The 23,711-nt window shown below is 50.3% G+C and overlaps 1 protein-coding gene across 7 annotated transcripts in view; it reads right to left on the bottom strand.

Annotated features, from left to right (window-relative positions):
* The window catches only part of LOC103666313 (pseudouridine 5'-phosphatase), a 420,096-nt gene extending 397,877 nt beyond the window's left edge, over positions 1 to 22,219 (bottom strand). For 6 of the 7 annotated variants that reach the window (XR_005835935.1, XR_005835940.1, XR_005835936.1 and 3 more), the window contains exon 1: positions 22,069 to 22,219. Coding sequence is in view for 2 of the 7 variants with exons in the window: in XM_040634717.1 (XP_040490651.1) it covers positions 22,069 to 22,138 (70 nt within the window). In the remaining 5 variants the exon portion in view is untranslated. The remainder of the gene's footprint in view (positions 1 to 22,068) is intronic. The other variant, XM_040634722.1, reaches the window with a different exon arrangement.
* Positions 22,220 to 23,711: the final 1,492 nt, after the last annotated feature.

Raw genomic sequence — 23,711 nt, 5'->3', positions numbered from 1 at the left:
CTCCAGGTCTCATGTTTGCCCTGTTTCGTTCTGTCTCATTGAAAAGACTCATCTGGAAAATGGGGAGGGTAGCAACACTTTGCTGCGGAGCCCCCTGCATCTGGAGTTTTTCGGCGGAGGGAACGAAGGGAAAGTATTACCAGAGTCTGGCTACAAGCGAGCAGTCACCCAAGCAGGAGTTCTCCCCAAAGATTTCTCTTAAACCTGGAGCAGAACTCCCCAAATTGGAGCACAGAGGGTTCCATAAGCTTACAGAGTCCTACAGGGACATTAATCTCTGCTTTTCTTACAGGGAACCTGTCCCCGAAAGGGCCTGCTACCCTTCATCTGCCCCCTGTCACACCTACATCGAAATCTATGAGGACCCTCAGCCCCTCCAGCTGGTGGAAGAAGGGCCCACAACAGCGCCAGGCAGGATCTGAAGGCATCCGTAACAGAGAAGCTACAGGAAGATCAGTACCATTCTCACTCGTAGAGGGTAGAGTCACCTGAGAAACAGAAGACAAAGTGTTAGAATCTGAAAGCCACACAGAACACCTGTTTCTGTGTTGGGAAATCAGTGAGGTGGGCGTTGGGAGTGTCAGGAGCCGGTCGCCTGTCTCGGTGGCTATGGGCGACGCTGTTTCCTGACGGCGGCTGCCCCCACACAGGCCATGTAAACATCGCTGTGGCATCTGGAGACAAGGGCACGCTTGCCCAATGCTATGAGGGCATCCTGCCAGGATGCGCGGGCAGGGAGGACAGTGGTATGGGGAAGGGGGCCTGTGTCATCACCGGCCACACCTGCCGCAGCATGCGAAGCTCTCTTTCCAAGCAGGGGCGTCTCGGGGGCAAGCACTGCGGAAGCTGCGGGAAGCTCTGCCCATGGATGAGGTGGAGTGACGACGGGGCCAGATACATACACACGGATCCGCACATTGGCTTTGCCACCTCCTAGACGTGTCACCTTGTCAAAGAAAAAACCCACTGAGGAGTCAGCTTCCTCAATGGTACAACAGGGAGAATGTTCCCTGTCCCCTAAGGTTTAGGACAAAATATACTGGCAGAAATTGCCCAGAAGAGAGCATGTGCTCCACACACGGTGGTTATCGTAAGGTGCGGCTGGAAATGAAGCCAGAGGTGCTCTTCCTAAGGGGCTCTCAAGAGGATGCACGTAAAAATACAAGGAGAACGGTGAATAATGAAAACACGAGTGAAGCAAGCCAAGAAGAGCATCCTAGCAGGGGACCCTTGTCAGGCCTCATGTCTAGGAGGGCACACCCCGTGCGTCCCGAGCTCTTGTCCTGAGTCCCACGCTTCTCCAGGCCCGAGGCATTGGACCACCGGCCGGCACCACATACTCCACGGAGCTCAGGGAGTCGTCTATCCACGCCCACATCATCCTGGCCAAAAGTAGGTTGCACTCCTCTTTTGCCTTTAATTATGGGGAAGGCAGGCTAGCTGGGATAATTGAAGAGGTGAGGCCCCGTGGCTCCTGGGGTGACAGCCTGCTGCATGCATGGGAAGGTGAGGCTCCCCAGACAGAAAGGACCCACAGGGAGGTGACCCAGAGGAGACAGGTGTTGGGGAGGGCCTGGGGCCAGTGGAGGTTGCAGGCTGCATCAGAACCCTGGAGCCTATCCCACGGGGAGGGCGTTCTCTCTGGCATGCTGTGTCATGGTTTCCCCCCAAAGCCATGGGATGGTACTCCGAGGCAAAGAGCCTGGGCGTGGAGTCGTAAATTCAAGGGAGCCACACGATCTTAAGGGTGAGCTGTCCAAAGAGGAGCAAGCCTTAAATCCTATAAAGTGTGTTTTTATCCATTTGTACAACAAGCTGATACACATAATGAACAGGAAAGACCCCAGAAGGATGTGAGTAACATCGATAAATGCTCAGTATAGGCATATTGTTCTCTCTTTAAAAGCATACTTTTAGCAGATTGAGTATGGAAACAAAGGCTTTTCAAATGACTCTCCTTCTAGGGCCAGCTATCGATGGCCGCCCCATCTCCTGCCTTTTCCACATGGATTTTTCAAAGCGGAATCTCAGACGGTGCAGATGCTTATTACAGCTTGCTTTCCTGTTTCCTGGAAGGAGGCTACAGCTGTTCCAAGGGGCCCCACACTGATGTGCCCCTGCTTCTGCATGGGGGTTCCACCAGCAAGAGTCACGGGCCGCAGCTTCCGCCGGGAGCCAGCAGCCATCCCCGAACACCACCACAGGGTGTCAGGGTGCAGGACGCACGGACATGGCTCGTGTCTGCGCCAGGATGACTTGGAAAGGCTGCCCACACAGCACGCTGGCGCTCTGGTCACCCACTTGCAAACCAGTGTGTACGTAGGAGGTGTGATGGTACGTAATGCCCTAATGCCCCCGGACACTTCAGCCTGGTAAACTCAACCACATTCTCCTACAAGAGTTCTCCCCAGGTCAAACTGATGGCATTGCTAGAGACTTGTTACAATGATGCGTGGATGTCCCTTCTCCATCAGCACTGTTTTTAGGATTTGAATACAGCTGACCACACCAAGAAAAGTTCTCACCGGAAGGTGGCACGTAACCAAAGAATGATCCATATTTATTTTTTGTTTTGGAAAATATCCTCACGCACAGTTTGGAAATACTTAAACACGCAATATTTCTTATACATGAACGGTTGTTTCTTGATTCATTATCCAATGACCAACTCAAAAATTCCTTTGGCAGTCTTTGTAAATTATGTTCAACGGGGATGCTATCATACTATCTTTATACCCTAAAGCAATGGTTCACAAACTTGCCCGTGGGGGACATACAAGACAAGATAAATGTGTTTTTGTTTGTAAATCTTTTTTTCTTATCTGATGTAAAAGACAACTGCATTAAGCAATAATTATAAATCTCTACTTATGAGCACATAATGTAGAAATATGTAATCCTAATGACAACAACAGCACAAAGGAGGGGGTGGGGCTGAAACTGTATCACAGCAAAGTTTGTTTTTTGTTTTTTTTTTTAAAGATTTTATTTATTTATTTGACAGAGATAGAGACAGCCAGCGAGAGAGGGAACACAAGCAGGGGGAGTGGGAGAGGAAGAAGCAGGCTCACAGCAGAGGAGCCTGATGTGGGGCTCGATCCCATAACGCCGGGATCACGCCCTGAGCCGAAGGCAGACGCTTAACCGCTGTGCCACCCAGGCGCCCCCACAGCAAAGTTTTTATATACTTCTTAAATTATGCTGGCATTAATGCAAACTAGATGGTCACATGTTAAGTTGCTAACTGCAATCTTCAGAGCAACTGTGAAGAAAATAACTAAACGCACATCTAATGAAAGAAACGACAAGAGAAGTAAAATGGTATACGAGAAGATATCTAGTGAACGTGCAAGAAGGCGGTCGTGGAGAAATAAAGGAACAACAACGAAATAAGACAGAAACAACAAGCCGTACCAAAACCATAGTTTCTCAAGAATGGCATTTTATGGGGGCGCCTGGGTGGCACAGCGGTTAAGCGTCTGCCTTTGGCTCAGGGCGTGATCCCGGCGTTACGGGATCGAGCCCCACATCAGGCTCCTCCGCTATGAGCCTGCTTCTTCCTCTCCCACTCCCCCTGCTTGTGTTCCTTCTCTCGCTGGCTGTCTCTATCTCTGTCGAATGAATAAATAGATAAAATCTTTAAAAAAAAAAAAAAAGAATGGCATTTTATGAAAATGGCTAAAACTCCCCAATTAAAAGTTTATGTAAAGACTGCCAGAACGGATTTTAAGAAAGAAAAATGACATGATCCAACTATGGGGCGTCTATAAGACACATTTTAGATTGAAAGGTGCAGAAGGTTTAAAGGATGGACAAGATATCCAATGTAAACACAAGCAACGAAAAGAGAGGCAGACCGATGGACTCAAGACAAACACCTTTACGAGAAACAACACAAAGAAATCTAAGAGAAACATTTTACAAAGAGGTCATTCCGCATTCCACAGATGCAGTAATTACAAACATGTGTGAACTCAGCAACACAGCCCCGATTACATAAAACAGAAACTGGTAAAAAAAAAAAAAAAAAATTGTGGAGAAAGAGATAATTCAACAAGAGTAGGTGGAGATTGGGATATCACACTTTTAACAATGAACAGAACTAAATTAAAAAGCAGCAAGGAAATAAACCAGATTTAACACCATTAAGTACTTAAACACCACCAACCAGTGGGACTTGGCAGACATCTATGGAACATTCCACCCAACTGTAATATCACACACCTTCTCCAGGAAAAGGCGGTATGCGAGGGCAAGGCCCCAGAAACTTACAAAGGCTTGAAATCATACAACATACTTCCCTAATCAACAATGGTATGCAATCAGAAGTCAATAATGGGGAAAGAATTGGGGAAATTCATAAGCACGCAGAAACTAAACAATACGCCTGTGTACTCAAAGGTCAGAGAAGAAATCAGAAGGACAACTTGGAGATCCTGTGGGACGAGTGAAAATGAAAATGCAACACCCCCCAACCTGCGGGGTGCGAGGAAAGCATGGTTGGAGGAAAGGGGATGGCTACACACAGCTATGCTAAGGGAGAACGGTCAGAGACGCGGAGCGTGTGGACAGGTTCACAGAAGATGAAGGGGCTGTGAGCCAAGAACGCGGGCAGCCTGTGAGTAGCTGGACAAGGCAAGGGACTGGATTCTCCCCTAGAGCCTCCAGAAAGGAATGTGGCCCTGTGGACACCCTGATGTTAGCCTGGGGAGACCAACATGGGATTTCTGACCTCCACAAGCCCGCCGACCTAATACACTTATGTTGTCACGACCTGAGCCAAAACCAAGAGTCGGACGATCAACCGACTGAGCCACCCAGGCGCCCCTGTACAATGACTCTTCAGCACATCAAAAACAGAGCCTACAAATAAACCTTTCTTGACATTCATTCACACGGGCTTTCACAACTGAAGGTCAATGGCAGAGACAGACAGTTTGCAGAGGGTACGTGTTTCAGCTTCCCCGAGGCTGCCCACCAGCTGTTAAAACAGCACGGTGGCCTCGGTCTTTCATAGCGCTACGTCATAATCACACATATATAAACCTTATTAATCACTGGGTTCTTTTTTCCCATTTCCCAGTGACACATCATGACACTTCCATTTAGTGAATGTCAATAATTTAAGTTCTTCCTGAATTTTAAGAGACAAATATATGGCCACGGCGTTCCAGATGGATGGCTCTTTCTCATACTCTAGATGGATAAACTCTGTTAAGAATTAGCTTCCCAGCCCCAGGCTTCATGGCTTAATGGTGAATCCATATATTCTTAGGCCTGCTGAATAAATGAAAACCAGCAGCTGTCCTGCACAAAATGCAAAGTTTAAAGACGTCCTTCCCCCAACTCCAAGAACAGCTTCCATTGTCTACCTTTTAGGGGCCTGTCCTGCTACTCCTGTTTCTATCCTTACTATTGGTATGAGGGAATCCCCTCCACCAGAGGGCCTGTTGGAATAGGACACCAACAGTGTAAGCATTACTACAGAGACAGTGCCAAAACCACTCTTAATTCAGGGCGAAGCAAATCATTGCGAAATCTAGCAATCACGCGGAGATGAACTCAGTGCCCAACAGCACAAAGTGCTCCTCCTTTAAAGACACAAAGGGCCACACTGGGCCACACATCACAGGCATACTCTTTGGCTGTTTGGGGCGCTTTCTGTTCACTTATTTTCGGGTGTGGGTGGGGATGGACGAATGTCAGAAAACTCAACTGCGAACAGATGACAAAGCAAGACCGCGCAAACTTCTGCGGTAGTCCTGCTGGTGCGGCACTCACGGAACAGCCCTGAGCGTTCACTGTCCAAACCCCGGCGCGGTCTGCCAAAACAGCGGTCCAGACGGCTTGATCCCTTCACAGTATCAAACATCCTACGTTCCTGGGTGGACTGGTCTGCTAGGGCTGCCACAACAAAGGAACACAGACTGGGTGGCTTCAACAACACGCGTGTATCCTTCCTGGTCCTGGAGGCTGGGAGTCTGAGATCCAGGCTGGGCTAGAGATCCAAGCTGTGTAGATGCCACGGTCTCCCTGTGTCCCCTCACGTGGTCATCCCTCTGTCCGTGTCTGTGTCCCCATCTCCTCTTCTCATAAGGACAGCAGTCCTATGGGGTCAGGGCCCATCCTAGTGACCTCATTTTACCTTAATCACCTCTTTAGAGACCCCACTTCCAAACACAGCCCCATTCTGAGGTCCTGGGGATGAGGGTTTGAACATGTGCATTTTGGGGAGACACAATTCCGTCCACAATACAGCAGTATAGATCTTCATCTACTTGGTATTTCCTTCTGTCAAAGGCAACCAACCACTTAAAATTATCCTTGTAGATCTTGTTTTTCAGGGGAAGTGACAAAGAGAATGATCAAGAAATAAGAATCAAGATCCTTTTTAAAAGGATATGCTCACATAACAGAAACTGGTTTACACATGTCAGATTTTACTGAACTCTACTCAGGATTCCTGCGAAGATCAAAGAGCAGTAAGGGATGGGTCCCTCCTTCTAAGCACAGTATACTGCTGGTAGTCAAAAGTAGTGACGTGCGAGCGTTCCTGACCAACGGGGACAAGCTTCGTATCCTGGTTTCCAGCTGGAAAGCGGCAGCTGACAAGAGGCCACCTCTCTCTGAACCCGTAGAGGCTCCTTGGACAGAGAGTGAGGGCTGGCTGCATGTTCACTTTCTTTTTTTTTTTTTTTTTAAAGATTTTATTTATTTATTTGACAGAGAGAGAGACAGCCAGCGAGAGAAAGAACACAAGCAGGGGGAGTGGGAGAGGAAGAAGCAGGCTCATAGTGGAGGAGCCTGATGTGGGGCTCGATTCCACAACGGCAGGATCACGCCCTGAGCCGAAGGCAGACGCCCAACCGCTGTGCCACCCAGGTGCCCCTGCATGTTCACTTTCTGACCCATGTCAGTCTATGCCTTATAAGTCATTACTCTAACTCAAAGCACATGAAAGATACCAGCGTACAATCACATGTCAGCTTCATAGCTCTCCTTAGGACTTGCTCCGACCTGGAAAGTATAATGAAAGTGTAGCATTCCTGTCGAGTTCAAAGATTACTGGATTTAGGTGGAAAGACATTTACATATATGCTAAAAAATGCAAAATCTAATCCGTTGGGTAGGAATGAAAACGTAACTGGTAGAGGACCAGTTCTCCCTCACAGACAGGTAGGTCACTCAATGCCCAAAATATTCAGTGACAGAAGAAGGAAGACCACCGAATAAATGCTTCTGTGCTGTTTAATATTTTATTACGTACACTCTTCACTGAATTTGGGCTGCTGGGGCAACGGTGCTGTAAATAAACGTTGAAATGCACACTCACATTACTAGTCTTCACTCACAACTTAAGATGACGTCTGAACTCTATCGGAACAGTCACGTGAGCTTCACATTCATCATTCTCACAAACTTCAGTTAGTAGGCCAAAGTGATCACTGGCTGTTCAGAAAGGTTCCATTTGTTAATTCGGACAAGAGAAGCACTGAACAAGGAAATAAAACCTACTGGCTTTCTAAGTGTGGTTTAATGACCCTAAAGGTGTTCAAGTTGATAAAAGAAATTGTAAATAGAATCAGACGCTGTTCTGGCCTCTCAACGGTGATGGCTTACATCTACTAATTTTGTATGTAGAACAAGCAAATACTAAATGTTTAAGCAACAGGGACATTTTGAACCCCTAACATGAATAGTCACCGAGAGAACCTCCATCCCTCGGTGATACTGGGGACCTGTGACGGCCTGCGTCCGTCGGCAACAGAAGAGCAGAGACTGAGAAAGGATGGGCATCCCAGGGTACCGCAGGTGGAGACTCGCTGCCCCAAGGCAGAACCGTGCTCCCGGCACTGCAAGCTGATGCTGGATCGCACTTTCCTATATTCAGTCAGAGGTGGGCGGGGACCTTTGGAAACACGACAGCCCCTCGTGTATGAGCAGGGTTTTCTCAACGTGAACCTGGGTACCCAGTTTCCACCTGGAACATTCCTATCCGGGGACATGTACTCCCATCACCCAAGTACCACACACCCAACGTATATAAGGCCCTTCATTTACAGCCTAGTGTCACTGCAGACAAGTGATGCCGTGCACAAAATCCAGACGGCTATCAGATGAAAGAGTGAGGCCCACGGTGACTCTCCTATAAAGTATCAGGAGTTTGTATATTAGATTATAAGTTCCCAGGTCAAGCTCCCCTCATCTCTTTCCTGTAACTGGCAACTGGGTACTAGGTTTAATTGCATTTAAATGCAGGTGGACTATGAGATACTCCAGGTGAAAGGACAAGGGGAACATGGGTCTTATGTGGGAAGGTAGGAAGGAAGAGTCCTTGGCCTTCGGCAGTTGGGGCAACCACAGCTTTGAACATAATTAGAGAAGCAAGTATATACGAGAGAGGTGCCAGGATGTAATTAGTTACAGCCCAACATCTCATTAACAACAGTTAACAACACTTAAAGATCACAAAGCACACACCCAGGGATATCCCAGGTTTTGTTCTCGTTTCTACGCTCATATTGGCTGCGTTGTGTTGGAAATGGAGTCTGGGGAGAAGGGCATGGTCTCGTACATCAGATCCAGCCCGTTCCCCTCATCCCATATAGATAGATAGATAGATAGATAGATAGATAGATAGCAGGTATCCACACAAACAGGTGTGTAATGACCGGGGTTTCTCCATCGATAAACACACCATGTCCGGGCACTGCTGTAAGTGTTCAGACCCAGAGTCCACAAAACTGACCTAGATCCAAACCTCCGTGGAGAACACGGTCTAGCAGCCAGTGTTTTGCTCACACATTTGCTGCCAGACTCCGGAGTCAGGCTGAGCCCGTCTGTGCCTTCACAGCGCTGTAAGCATTCCGCCTGCCCCAAGTCCCTACAGGAAAACACAAATCGCATGCAAACACCTTTGCCAGCAATGACCGCCTCTCTGGGAAGTATCACTTATTTATTTCCTCCGAGAACAGCCTGCAATTTTACCTCCGCAGATGATGCCCCACTTTTTTGAAGGACTCAGACCTTTCAAAGGGCATGAGAAGATTTCGCACACTGACATGTCCAGAGAGGCTGTACCCGGAACGTCAGGCTTTGGTTAAGGAGGAGTCAGAGGGCCCATGGGAAACCTGAGAATGACGAAGGATCCCGACCTGCTCCCTCTGTGTCTGGTCACACGCTTTCCTCCTGGCTCCCAAATCAGTTTCTTTTTCTCTATTTCCATGCAAAACTGAACAAAGCAAAGCTAGACACATGGAACAAGATGGGTGGAAGTCAATGTAGCCGGATTTCCAGATCCTTCCTCCCCAAACCCATGATCCAGCTCTGTGAGTCTGTGCATTGCATGTGGGAAGAGGGACTTCACAATGTCAACTTGAATGGTCTTCCAGAGGCTGTCACCAGACAAAGAGGGGCCTAGAGGGACGGCCATCTGTTTTGATGTTCTTGGCAGGGTGTCAGCATCAAGGATTTTGCCTGTGTCCACTGGGAAATCATGGTAGTTTTCTCCATGACATGCTTCTCAAAGTTGCCAGACTTCCAGGCCACTGAAACTCAACGTGTGCACGTGTCCACGACAGAACTCCTCACTTCTATGAAGCTTTATTGCTTCCTCCAGTGTGTACTTCAGGACAAGCCACTGCTCTTCAGCCAAGGCGGAAGGGAACGCTGGCCACCTCCATCTCCCTCAGTCCCTGCAAACCACGCCATGAACTGAAAAGCCTCTGAATCAGCCTCTCCTCTTCCTTCCACGCCAACCCTGTGTCCTTGCAGTGGGGTGCGCGGTCAGTCGCTCTCAAAAACATGTATCCACGTCCCGCCCACCTGGAGACTGTGCATGGGACCTTATTTGGAAAAAGGGCCTTTGCAGATGTGATTATGTCAATAATCTCCAGATGACGTCATCCTGTATTCGCTTGGGTGGGCCTCAAATCCAATGGCAGGTGTCCTTCTAAGAGACACAAGAGGAGACACAGACACAGAGGAGAAGCCATGTAAAGACCGGGGATGTGGCCACAAACTGAGAAATGGAGGCCCCAGGACCTGGCAGAGGCTGGAAGGACCCTCCCCTAGAACCTTGGGAGGGAGCACGGTCCTGCCCACACCTTGATTTCAGACCTGTGGCCTCCAGAACAGGGTGAGAATCGTTAAAGCCAGCAGTATGTGGTACCTTGTTCTACCAGGCCCCAGAAATGACCACAGTCCTGGTGTCATGCATTAGACGACCACACGAGCCTCCGAGCCCATCTCCCTACGTGCACATCATCAGATACACCTTGCCAGAGCACCGTGTCCTCCTGGCCCGGGATACTCTCCACCTTTCTTCCTCCACCTAACTCACTCCCTCAGCTCTACCTCGGACCACAAGATGAATGTTGTCTGGGAGGCACCCTGGGCTGCTGGCCCACTTCCTCTTCCTGGCTCCCAAGGAAACTGGGTCAGCTCAGCGCGCAAATGGCAATGAAGTAGGATGGAGAAAGTCATTCCCCCCGTGCACAGTCCACGGCAGCCCTGACCATGCCCCTGGAAGCACGCGGCTGGATCCATCCCTGCTCTCAGTACCCGGCATTTGAGGGGCCCGTTAGCAAAGCCTGTGGGATTCACAAACTGAATGAACGCCCTGACCACCCCTCTCTGAGAGTCCTTGTGGATCCGTCCTATCATGCTTTCCTTAAATTGCTTTTTGAACCTAAAATTCAACCCACAAACAAAGCCTCAACAGCAGAAAGTGCCACTTGTCTTCAGCCATCTGGACGGACCCACGTATAGGCCAGCCGCTTGAGACCACCTCACTACGTTGGATGGCTGGCTACCTGTCTTGTTCCAAAGACCCAGTGAGCGACTTTAAATGCCTTGATCAGGTTGCTGGCAATCAGGCATGGTCAGCACAACTGGTTTAACGAGACGGCAGCTGAGATATGGCTGGAGCCTTCAGGAAGGGACCAGCTCGTCAGGCTGCAACTGGAAGAGCCAGAGATGACTTCCATGTTTGTGTCATGAGCACATACCCAAGCACAAAAACATGCAGCCCACAGGACAGGGCACCACACATGCCACGGATAGAGCTGACGGTTATTTTTAACTGCACCAATGCTCTTTCTCTTGGAAAGTAATTAGGGACCTGTTTATGGCCAAACTGTGCAAAGAAATGTAGGAACATTCTAGGGGAAAGCTGCTGGTGAGGACTACACTGTTCATCCAAATGCTCCTGGGTGCCGGGACCCTGCAGTTTCACCCACAGGAGCAGCAGGATTCCAGCATCGCCAGTGGTGTTTGCAGGGGGGTGGTGCAGAACTGCCCTTGAGAAGACCTGTGTTTGGTGAACTGTTGCCTCTCTCTGCAGCTGTGACAGGAGGCATCAGGCAGTAAGTGCCGCCGTCACTGCCTGAGCTCCTGAGGCCTCCACTCCGTCCTCTGCAGCACGGGTGATGACAGCACGAAGAGCCTGTCACCGGCGGGCAGAGCTCAGCAACATGACCGCCTGCGAATGCTCCCAAGGCGCGAAGCATGTGAGAAAGGCTCTCGACATGCACTGGTTCAGTGAGGAAGCCACTGAGAGCCTACAGAAAGGCAGTGGCCCTCAGAAGGACGTCGAAATGGCTCTGCAGTATTTAGAAAAAGGTAAGGATTGCACTGTTTTGCAGGTGGGACAGAGGTGAGGAAGGGAAGATTTGCAGGTAACTCCCAGTCTCTGTGTGTGTGTGTGGCTCACAGGAAGGCCAGAGAGGAACAGACCGGGTAGAGAATCCTAGGCTCCATGTGAGATACACGGTGTATCAGGGTAGGGTTGTGTGGTGGTGACGGGGAAGCACTGAACAATGCAAGAGACAGGGGAGGGCAGACCACAGGGTCAAAGAGTCCTGAAAGCAAGAGCGTTCACCGAAGCTGGTTCACAAGTGATCTCCAAGACAGAGAGGGGGTCCAAGCCAGTCAGAAATTAAAGAGGAAGAGAAAGGCGTGAGGAAGCCAGAAGAGGAACGGTCCACAAAGCCAATGAGACAGATTCCCAAGGACGGAGTGGGGAAGCAGCACTGATGCAGAGAGTTCTGGAACTGTAAGAAAAGAGTGCCTAGAGGATGTGGCAACACAGAAGTCTGCTCCCATTCTAGGCACAGCTTCTGTGGGCCGTGACATGGAAGCCAGCTCTCGGGAGCACAGGGCAGTGAGGGAACAGGGCACAGAGTGCGGCCGCCCTTCCAAGAAACGTGGCAGAGCATGGAGATGGGAGCAACGCACTCTGGCCGGACCACCAGGTTGAAGCAGCATCTCTGTTTTCGTGTGAAGGGCGGACTTAGCGTGCTGTATGCTGACGCATACGAGCGTTAGAAATAAGGAGCAGCCATGATTCATCCCGAAGAAAAGGCAAGCATCACCTCCCTTGAGAAAGGATGGGCCAGGAACCTGTCCAGGGGGAGGCATCAACGTCAGGAGGACCATTCCCTGGCCTGACCGGAAAGAGGAAACCATGCCGGTAGATTCCTGGGAACTCACTGCAACACAGCACGTGGATGAAGAGGCCACGTTAGAAGTACACCCTCCAGGGGCGCCTGGGTGGCTCAGTCGTTAAGCGTCTGCCTTCGGCTCAGGTCATGATCCCAGGGTCCTGCGATGGAGCCCCACATCGGGCTCCCTGCCCCACTGGAAGCCTGCTTCTTCCTCTCCCACTCCCCCTGCTTGTGTTCCCTCTCTCACTGGCTGTCTCTCGTCTCTCTCTGTCAAATTAATAAATAAAATCTTTAAAAAAAAAAAAAAAAAAGAAGTACACCTTCCAAATCTGACCTCACTGTATTGCCAGCCCCAGCAGTACAAGCAGGAAACGGTACGCAGCAAGACGTCCGGTATCACAGATGCGATTATACACACGTGGGAAGTTCTTCAGGCAGACAAGGGCCATCCTCCTACCTAGCGGGGATGTTATTTTACTCGATCTAACAGTGCGCGCTAGTGGGATAAAACGGGCTGCATCATGTGTTCAGAAGATGAGATCTCTTTTGTGGAATCATACTGAACAGTGCAGTAAGGGCCCTGGTCACATATCAACATGGTCTTCGATCCGATCGTTTTTATACTTGGCTAAGCCTCTGAAGTCCAAGAAGACGTCACACCCTGTCTGGGATATGCTGAACCTGCACGTGGCTGCAAGCCTGTCCGCAGAGATGCAGAAGTTAGGCTGTGGGTTTCTACTCAGCTCTGCATGCAACAAGCGCACCGGGCTGGCCTGCCTCAGTTTCTCTTTAGGGAGGACAAGGTGCTTCGATTCTAAATCTCAAAGTCCAGGACAATGCCACTCTAAGGAGACAGCCACCTAAGCGTGCCATATGACGAGCTGATGCGTGGTCATCACAATGTGTGCACAGAGCTCAAAACACAGGGTGGCAAAGTGAACAGACTCGGGTGGCCTTAAAGTTTACTGTGCTTACAGGCAGTAATCAATTTAACCAAAGGGAATGATTCATGTTAAGATGCGAAGAAGGGAGGGTTGCCTCAGTGGCTTTGCTGGTTAAGCATCTGCCTTTGGCTCAGGTCCTGGAATCGAGCCCCACGGTCCTTGATCTCAGGGTCCTGGGATCGAGCCCCGCAGCGGGCTCAGTCTCCCTCAATCGCTCCCCTTGCTTGTGTTCTCTCTCTGACAAATAAATTTTAAAAAAAGAAAAAAAGACAAAGGAGGGGAACAACAAAGAGATGTAGAGTGAAAATTAGCACGCAGTACCGGGCTGTACTGAAGTCAGCAAAATGGTGGGTATTTAATGAAATCCGTGAGTATCTGTGGCCGAAACAAAAATATGAGTAACACCTTGCTGTGGGAAACGCTTCTTCAATTGCCGTGTAACTTTTGTTTTTGAAAGCAAGAGCTACAGGGTTTCCAAGCTCCTGAAATTGAGGTAAACAAGGGAAGGAGAAGTTTGTATGTGCGTTCGAATCGGTGACCCCCCCAGGGCCCTGCTGCCAGGGATAAGACTGGGCTCGAGGGAGCAGAGAGAAGACGCGGGCAGCAGGGTGAGAATCAGCCCGTTGGTTCACTCAGGCTCTGTCAAACGTCAAGATTCCTGGGACCGTGGTAGCGTACAGGTAGTGAGAGAGAAGACAAGCCCACGTCCAGAGCTGCCGAAGTCGGCTGACAGGTGCGTGAGAATCAGTCCACAGAGCACAGGGAGTCGGCACACGTGACAGAGGGGCACGGTCCCCTGGTCTAACCAGTGAGCCACGCAAATGCAGAAGATGGTAGGTGGCCACTTTCTGAAGAAACTCAGGAAGCCGTTATTCCTGTTTTTCGCATGTGACCTCCTGACAGAACGTCAGCTTCCATGAAAGGTGCTGCCACAAGAAAATCTGGTCCTGCTTTCCAAATCCCCAGGGCCGGCTCCCGCTGCACGGTGACAACATGGTAACAACAAGACAGAGAAACAGAGGGCCGAGATGGAAAAGGGAACTCGCCTTCTCCCAATGTTTCCCGCTGCCCCACGACATCCGGGAATGCCGCCTCAAGTGTCCAGGGAGCTGAGAGTTCTGGAGGTCTTACTTCATACTTCTAACGTGAATGTTAACGATGTCTTTTTGCGTTCTTGTCTTTTTAAGCACAATCTGCTGACTATGACCTAGTAGTTAACGTTTGGTTTTGTTTCTTCGTGCTTCGTGCTAAAGGCTTCATCATCCCGTTCCCTCTTGGTAGGTTTCAACGGCACGGAAAAGTTCCAAGTAGNNNNGAAAGACCCATACAACCAAAGCCTCGGTGCAGCCAAACCCTACAATTTGCAGACACCATGACACTTCATTCCTTTATAGCTCGGCACGCTTCTCCTAAAAAAGAAGGACACTCTTCTACACAGCCAAAATCAGTTAAGAAAAATGAAGTTAACCCTTCCAAAGCGGACAAAGTGTAGACAACTGTATTTGCTTTCTATCTGTCTCTGGTTTCCAAGGAGTCTGACGCCAGAGGTCTGAATGCCCTTGGACGGCATCCCCTACAACCACCGGGAGAGATCATAGCCTGTGATGGGAATGAGAAGGAAGTAAAGGCAGTATGCTCCGCGGGCCGCAGACGTATGCATGTGGACAAACCAACCCTAGGTTCCCACAAGCACCCTCTCTTCAGAGTGAGTGCTAAGGAGGCCGCCATGTTCCCCGAAACCACACCTGGCCCGTCTTTGTGCCTAATGGTTCAGGCCTTCAAGACACATAGGCGCCATGGCCATTGCCTATACCTGGTCTCTCAGGCTCCTGAGTTCTCCCCAAAACACCCCTTGGGCCACCATGAAGGATGACACTGGGTTCCACAACGCTTGTGAGGACAAGACTTGTCAGCAGGCTAGGACTAGGGCGACAGAGCAGACCACATGCAACAATCTCCCCAAAGAGGCAACGAGGTATCAGCAAGCTCTTGCCGGAAACGGCTGAGTCCAGCTGCGCACTGGACATCATCTCCAGGTTACAGGGGATAGAGGAACAGGTAAGGAGACACCAGGTAGAAACAACCAGACAAATCCCAAATCCCAAACCAATGCAGAACATTCCATAACGTAAGCGGCCTGGACTCTTCCAGAAGTCACCATCGTGGGGGAAAACAAAGGTTACGTGACTGGGGAATGGGGGGCCTTTTCTGATTTTTAACAGGATAAAGGGACAGAACTACCACGAGGAACTGGTTTGGAAAACACTAGAGCATTTTCCGCTAGACCAAGAGGACATCCTCACCTCCACGTTCCAATACAATCATTACTGAGAATCCTTTTCTTCCTTTTTAAACTCAAACTGTCTGCTTGATAAAAATACTGTCTCTCTGCTTCAGGCAACATGTTTATTGCTCAAGCCATTTCTTCTGGTCTGGAATGTCCACTCTTCTTCTTTGCCCCTTTGTGTACTTGAGAAACATCCTTCGGGTGCTTCCTGTTCAAAGCACGGCTCTGTCCCTATCATCCCCCTGCCGTGTTCGTTATCAAGTTACGCACAGATTTCACTCACCATAGTTTATGGCCCATCTGCACTCTGAGATGAAAAGAAGAGACTTGTGCTGAATCCCGTACAGCACCTGGCCACCACAGTTTCTGAACAGACGAGGATGAGTGAAAGCACACCTCTGGAGATGTGCTGTCCCCCACGGTGACCACCAGCCACAAGAGGCTACTTAAATGTAAAGTACGGCTAAATCAAAGGGGAAATTCAGTTTCTCAGTTGCACTCATCACACGTTACGGACGCAGGGAGCACGTGTGGTTCCTGTCCGCAGTACAGACAGACAACATTCCCACATGGCAGGCAGTTCTGCGGGATGGACAGTGCTGGTCTGAAGAGCAAGGACGTGAACAGTTCTCATCAAGGACACCCCACTTCTCTTACGTATACAGGGTGTGGAGAGTCGGGATTTCAGGACACGAGAGGGAGGGAAGTGTGCTGCTGAGTTTGGCTTTCATCCCCCAAACCTCAAATTAGCTCAGATGTGCAAACTATGATTCTGGTCTTGTTCTCATTTCCTGTAGAGACAGGACGGTCTACTGGGGTTTGCACAAACTTTAGTTTGCTCCTCAATCTCTCCCCGACTAGCCACATCATCTGCGAGATTTTTAAGCAGAGCATCCTTGATCACAAAGGGGACTATACCTTGATCTAGCTCTTAGGCCCAGGAGTCAATGGCTACCAACCGCCCAGCCCAGCAGCACAAGCAATGCCCATGAAACTGCCCGCCAGGCAAGGGTGTGTGGAGGTGACCATCTTTCTCCCAGACAGGGGTCCCTCTTCGTGCAGACACTCTTCCCACTGACACTTAGCTACTGACTGCTGACATCACAGGGAAGGATGTGAGGGAGCCAGAGCATAAAGGAAGGGCGTGAGGTGCCTGCCGAAGGCTCACAAGGTACGCTACAATGTGCTAGAACGGCAGGCCACCTCTACCAAGCCAAGGGGGACCACGCTTGTCGCACAGAAGTGACGTGTGTTACAATTACTACGTTTTCAAGAAAACTCTCCATATGTGCCCTTGAGGCAGTTTTAACCACAGAGATCTGCACATTACGGCCCAGACCGCCCCCACCCATTTTCACAATTAAGTGAAGGTTTTCACAGATCAAATGCTCTCATGATTAGTCACTGGTAGACGCATACACTTGCCAGCAGGAAATGTTTTTCCAAACGTAATCCACTCTGGTACGATATTCTATGTTCCAGCTATGGGCTGTGTCTGAGTCACTTTTCAAATACCTCACCCCAAGGTGTGACGCGTCATCTGGGCATCTATGTAATGAGTGCTTTTAGTGGACATTTCTTAGGGGCATTATTTTCCCTGCTCTTTTACAAGGCCTTAAATCTGCACTACTCCTGGAAAATGACAGAGCGTAATGTAAATCACACGAGTTAAAAAAAAAAAAAAAAATTGAAGTAAACGTGACATCATCAGAAAGACAAGAAAGACCAAAGAATCCCCAAGGAACAGCCCTTCCAGAAGAAAGAAGGAACAAAGTTAAAACCGGATCATGAGACAATAGGAGGATGGTGGTTCTCCCACAACGACAGTATTTGTGAATCTAAGGGCCCGACGAAGCACACTGCGAGGTGTGGAAATGCAGGAGAACGCAAGGACAGGGCATCACACACCTGCACAGACGGGGATCTGCTGAAGGGTGCAGTCTTGTCGGCTGGAGAAAATGCTCGAGTATCAGCACCATTTTGCAATGTGGATCTCGATCCCTTTTCAATTATTCTCCAAAGAGGAGCAGCTGTGGTGACCACTAACTACAAGAACAAACTTGACGGGGACACAGTTCAGATCTAGTAGAAAGCATCCCCAAAAGGGACGAGTTTACCAGGTTCAGCCTGTACTTTGATGGTGGTATTGCTGACGAGTGTTCTGCAACATACAACAGAGTCTCTTTTTCCGGGAGGGTCCTTCCCCAGGGCCCCCACCAGCACCTTACTCCAAACCAAGAAAGTCGGACTCAGGGCTGCCTTTGGTGTGGGCTCTTCTCTGTCGCCAGGCCTCTCACTGGCCTCCGAATTGCAGCAGACTTCTTTGCAAAGGTGGAAGGAACTTAAGTTTCACCCAGCAAGCCGAACTAAAACCCCAGCACGTGGTGTTAGCTGCCAGGGGAGCGGGGCAGAAAATGTGAATGGCAGCCCCTGGAATCCGGCATCAGACCCCAGGACACACAACAAAGGGGGTTTCCACAATGCAGACCATACATGCCCTGATGATCTCATGCACTGTGCACTGACAATTATCTCAGGCACCGATTATCTCAGGCACCCAGGAGAGGGCTCTCGGCAAGCTCCAGGGCAGATGAGAAACACATACAAAGGCACCTCAACAACCCTTTGTTCTGCTCTACCTTCCTAAGGAGCTGCCAGGACCCTGAGAGTGTGTTCAGAGCATAAAAGAGAAGAACCACTGGACACTGTGAAAAGCTCCTTGTCTCCACTTCAAAAATATCTTGCATATCACGTGGGGGGTTAGATGACAATGTGTTCTGGTTCCCAAGAAAATTAACGTGGAGCATGCACTAACATTATAGAAGGGAATTGTATTTTTGTCATCAGCTTCCTGGACGCTCCAGTGTGGAAAGAAATTAGCCTAGGCGAGGCGAATAGGAGGAGAACCACATTGCGACACGGATTCTGACCATAGACTGGGCACAGCAGTGACGCGGTCCAGTCAAGCAGCGACTTTCTGAGCTCATTGAGAGTCACAGAAGGCCCTGCCCCTCCCGGAACCTACGGGCTGCCCGGAGCCCCAAACACGCACCTGCAGGTCTCAGGTGCTATTATTTGGCAGGTCGGGAACTAAGGGAGCACAAAGACGTCCAGCACAGGTCATGTACTCTAGTGTGCAAAAGAGAAGCGAAGCATCACCTGTTGAAATCCTGGAATCTGTGCTTACGGAGACGTGGTAAATTATTTCAACAATGCAAATATTCTTCTCATGGCCTTGCCCAGACCTGTCTCTTATTATTTTCTGATTTTTAAGAAGGTAAAGGTAATCTCATTTTTCTTTGCAAATTTTTAATGGATGTTAAATAATCACTATCAGACACCTAGAAAATACGTTTTATGTGCGCTACATTTTACACATTCCAACGTTCTGAATATTCTTAACATCCACCCTCCCCTCTGCCTGGCCCTGTTATCAATAGCAGACATCATGGGTTGCTTCCTAAAGCCCTTCACTGGACCGTCCAATACAACAGGCATTCACCGCATGTGGCTAAGGAACACTTAAAACGTGGCTACTTTGGGCTGAAATGTGCTTACGTGTAAGACACACAGATTTCAGAGGCCAGGTCTCAAAAATGAGTGTAACAGACCTGGGAAGTTTCTACACTGATGTGTTGACTCACAGTATTTTGGGTATGTTCAGATAGGAAAAAACTAGACCATTCAAGTTCGTTTCATCTGTACGTTCTTGCTTCAGTGTTGTTGTGCAATGTTTTATGCAGCCCTATTTCTGTTAAACAGCACTGCTCCGCACAACAAACGTCTTGTCTTTTGAAGAGAATGGGCCCACCCCTTGCGCTCCTAATTTCAGTTATTTACGAACTAGATAATCTTCCCTATCCAGGTGCCGAGATACTGTTGAATACCTGTCATCTTCTTCCTTCGAAATCTTGTCCTGGTTCGTAAACAATCTCAGTCCCCTTTCCTCTTTTTCTAAATGGCATTTGAGAACCAAAATTATTACTTGAATCATAGTTGATTGTTACCTTGTGTCAACAAAAAACAGAATCTGAAAGCGTTGTTCCTATTTCAATTGTACTGGAAAGTGCCCTGTCATTGCCAACATTTCTACAAAAATCTCCACTTACTTCCTCATTCTCCTCTGATTACACAAGCTTCTCCGGGATATAAGCATTCCCCATGAAACTAATTGTTTTCAATTTCATTCCCCCTGAGAACACCAGTCCTGGGGGCTACACTGGCAAATGGAACTTCCAGGGGAAACGCATTCGCAATTCAAACAAGCAGACCTACTGCAAAAGGACTCATTATGAATTGATGGTAGAGGGTTACACAGACAACAGACACTCGGGATGAAGTCAGGCGCTGAAGAACTAGAGCGGGGATAACTGGCTAGACCAAACGAGATAAAGCAGTACATTCTGGACAGCGGTGTATTATACAAGACATTTTGTAAAAGAATGGAATAAATGATTTCCAAGAAAGTTCTGCAAAACCTACTACGTCCAAGAATACTAAAGCAGAGAGGAGGAAAAAAAGGCAGAAAATACGGAGAAAATCTTCCCAAATGACATAAATTCTGGGTTCTCTGACCAGTTCAAAGGATTGGGTAACAGTGCCTGGGACTAGACCGTTAAGGGTCCTTACCTAGCGAGTGGAGCCCCTGCTTAATAGCTGCCCGTGCAGGTACCGTGGTCACATATGCCACATTCATGGCTTCAGGGAATAGCTGTGTCTGAATCTGGAGTCAGAAGCAAGGATCCAGCTCATTTAGAAGTGTAATCACTTTAATTTTAATGAGACATCTCGGTTGCATTAATATTTATGAGACACCCACAACAGGTTCTTTGAACCTTCCATTAGAGGGCAAGGAATGTATTGGACAATTTAACTTCCTGACCACCTGAGCAGGAAAATTCATGTCTACAAACTATACTTATGAATCCCAGAAGGTTTCTGAAATGGAGTCATTTCAGATTTAGTAGCTGCATACACTGTTCTCTGCAATTAGTGACCTCTACGGGGAGTTTTTTTTTTTCCTCCTTAGGAATCCATCCCGTCTCTATCTCTGGGATCATAGAACCAAGTGACTGTTTTTTGTGTGCCTTAAAAAAAAATGTCTTAATTACCACAGAACCACCTAGCAAATGATCAGCAGGGGGGCAAGGTCTGACCAGGGAAGATGAACACATCACCTATATTTAGAATCAGATCCATCTGGACTCATTTCTCAGCTTTGTTCCTTCTTTGCTGTGGGACCTTGGGCAAGAGACTTAACCCCTCTGAGTTGCAGTGTTTGTTTTCATTTGTGAATGCAACCACTTTCTTCTACTCTGCAGGGTTTTAGGACAGGAAGCGATAATGTGTCAACATCTCCACCAGGTCAGGAGTCCACATAGGGTGTGCAGGCATTTTTACAGTTCCAGGATGGCTTCTGGAGGCTATGAGGTCAGAACACTATAACTTCATGGGGTTATGATGTTGACGGGTAGCGCTCAGGACAGTTCTCTGCTGATTTATGCATTCAGCGTTCTCTTCCTTAAATTCCACTTGAACTTTTCTTGGCTGGTGACCTTCCTGCCTCTGACCATCGACTATCAATCTCACTGTTTGAAAGCACGTAGAAGGACTGACATTCCTTCTAATCAACAGCACAGGGTAGCTTCTTGAACTTTCATGCACTTGGGTCAAAATGCAGAGTGCGATGGGGCGATTGGGCGAGTGAGAGGTGCGCCCCCCACCCCACGCCCTGCACTGCCAAGCTCCTCCTCAGGTGAACTTGAGCTGCAGGTCACTGCGGGCAGCCAGGGCAGTAAAGAGGGCTCCTCCGCCTGCGAGGATGGATGATGTGCCGTGGGGTGGGGCGGTCCTGTGCACCCACAGCGCGCCCCTGGACCCCAGCAACAGCCCCCTCCAACTAGGTCACCCCCACCGCATGCAGAAGTCCCCCAATCGGCGGGCTGAGGAGCCCCTGCTCTGTAGAATGCTACAAGCAAGATGCGTGCACCCCGGCGCCCACGGGGACGGCCCCGGGGCAGGCCGGCAGGAATCCGCCGGGCTGGTGTGCACGCGGGGAAACTGAGGCCGGGCGGCGGTCCGGGCACCCGCCGCAGGAAGGAAGCCTCCCGCCCGTAGGGTGGTCCCCGAGCGCCGCCCCCACACGCGCCGCCCCCCCCCACGCACTCCGTCCCCACGCGCGGCGCGGCCGCCGGAAGCAGTGCCCCAGGCGGCGTCGACGCCAGAGCCCCGCGCGCGGCCGGCCTGACGTGGCCCACGGCGCCCCCGCTGCCCACCCGGGGGTCCCGGACTCGGCCCCGCCGCTGCGCCCCGGCGCTGAGAGTCTGCACCCCCCCCGCCCCTGTACCCCCCCGCGGACAGCCCTCGAGGGTGGCGGCCGCAAACTACCCACCAAGAAGGAGGCCGTCCATGTCAAAGAGCAGGTGAGTGACGGGCCGCGGCGGGGGTACGGAAGCCGCCATTGTGCCGCCGTCACAGCCAGGTGGGGGCGGAGGGAGGTGCGCGCGCCCGCCGGGCCGCGCACGCGCGCTTCAGGGCTGCGCGCTAGCCCCCCCCCCCCCGAGGCGCTCTGCGCACGCGCACCCCGGGCGTCCGCGCCTCCGCCGCTCCCGTGCACGCGCTCGGGGCCAGGCTGCGGGTCCTGAGCCGCACTGCGCACGCGCGCCTCTGGCCGTCTCGGGAGGGTCGTCGAATGCGCGCCCTGAGCCGCGACGCGCACGCGCGCTCCGCTCTCCCTGGTGTGTCCCGCGCGCGCGGGCGCGTCTTGGACGGTCCCCTCGGCGGGCTCTGCGGAATGGGGATGCGCCACGAACGGGCACAAGTTTGCCCGCATGCGCCCCGACAAACGGGGCCGCGGAGAGCCTAGTTCCCGGTCTTGGGGGCAGATGCAGGACTTGTTTGGAGAGGGCGTGAGGAAGGAGGGCGAGCCTAGAGGATCGGTGCATGGGGCTCTTTGGGGGCGGGGGGAGGCCTGTAAAGGTGCTCGGATTGGTATAACCGCGAGCCCCCCGGTATATGGGAGCCCAAATGGCCTGGGTATGCACCTTTTATTTAAAAACCGCAGCGGCCGTCCCGGACCCTCGCCGGTTTCTCTTCCGGTTTCGCGCGCCGGCCGCCCCGCGGAGCTCGCCGGGCGCATGCGCAGGGGCGAGCGGGTCTGCAGCCCCCGTGCCGGCCTGTCCCGGTGCGTCCCAGAATGGCGCGTGCTCCAAAACCAACTCTGGGGGGGGTGGGTGTGATAGGAAAGGGCCGGAACCGAATTGTTAACGTGCTTTGCCCCTTGTCTGCTTTCCCTGCTCTCATTTTTTTTTTTTTTTTTACTTTTCCACTCTGTGAATGCAACCTGAATTTTTTTTTTTTTTTTGCCAGTCTCAAAAAACACCTTTTTGACTCTGTTTCTGTTTACTGTTGGTTGGTGTTGCATGCACATGTTTATGCACAGGGATAGAACCTCTTTAAAGAAGCATAAGTTAGAAAGTTCCAGGCGGTGTATTTCTGAGAAACTGCAAAAACCGCACTTTGGGGTGGGGGGCAGCTTGGATTCAGCAAGCGGAACCTTTGTGCCTCAGTTTCTTCATGTGTAAAATGTGGGTGTTAATGGAGACAACGCAGGTCCAAGCTCTTAGTATCAGCAAATGGTAACACGGTCAATGAATGAATGTCTTTCGGCGTTCTTGCTGTGGGAGAGTCTAAGCATGATTTCTTTTTGGGGACCTTGGACCTCAGAGAAGGCAGTTGGTCAGCCAGTTAGGGAGGGGACTGTGACCCCAGCGTGCTAGGCTGCTGTAACAAAATTCCATAGGCTGGATGGCTTGAACCACAGATGTGTTCCCGTACAGTTCTAGAAAAGCCAGAAGTTGGAGAACAACGTGCCAGCAGCAGAGTTAATGCCTCCCCGGGGCTGTGAGGACGGGATTGTTCCAGGCCTCTCTCCTTGGCTTGTGCGTGGCCTTCTTATCTTATCTCTTTATATCATCTCTTCTCTATGGGTCTATTTCTGCGTTCAAGTTTCTCCTCTTTGTGAGGACCCCAGTT

Source organism: Ursus maritimus (genome assembly GCF_017311325.1).
Source record: "Ursus maritimus isolate PB19 chromosome X unlocalized genomic scaffold, ASM1731132v1 scaffold_X1, whole genome shotgun sequence".
Classification (NCBI taxonomy): Eukaryota; Metazoa; Chordata; class Mammalia; order Carnivora; family Ursidae; genus Ursus; species Ursus maritimus.
Note: the sequence above shows the minus strand (reverse complement) of the source record. Positions and strands in the feature narration are given on the sequence as shown.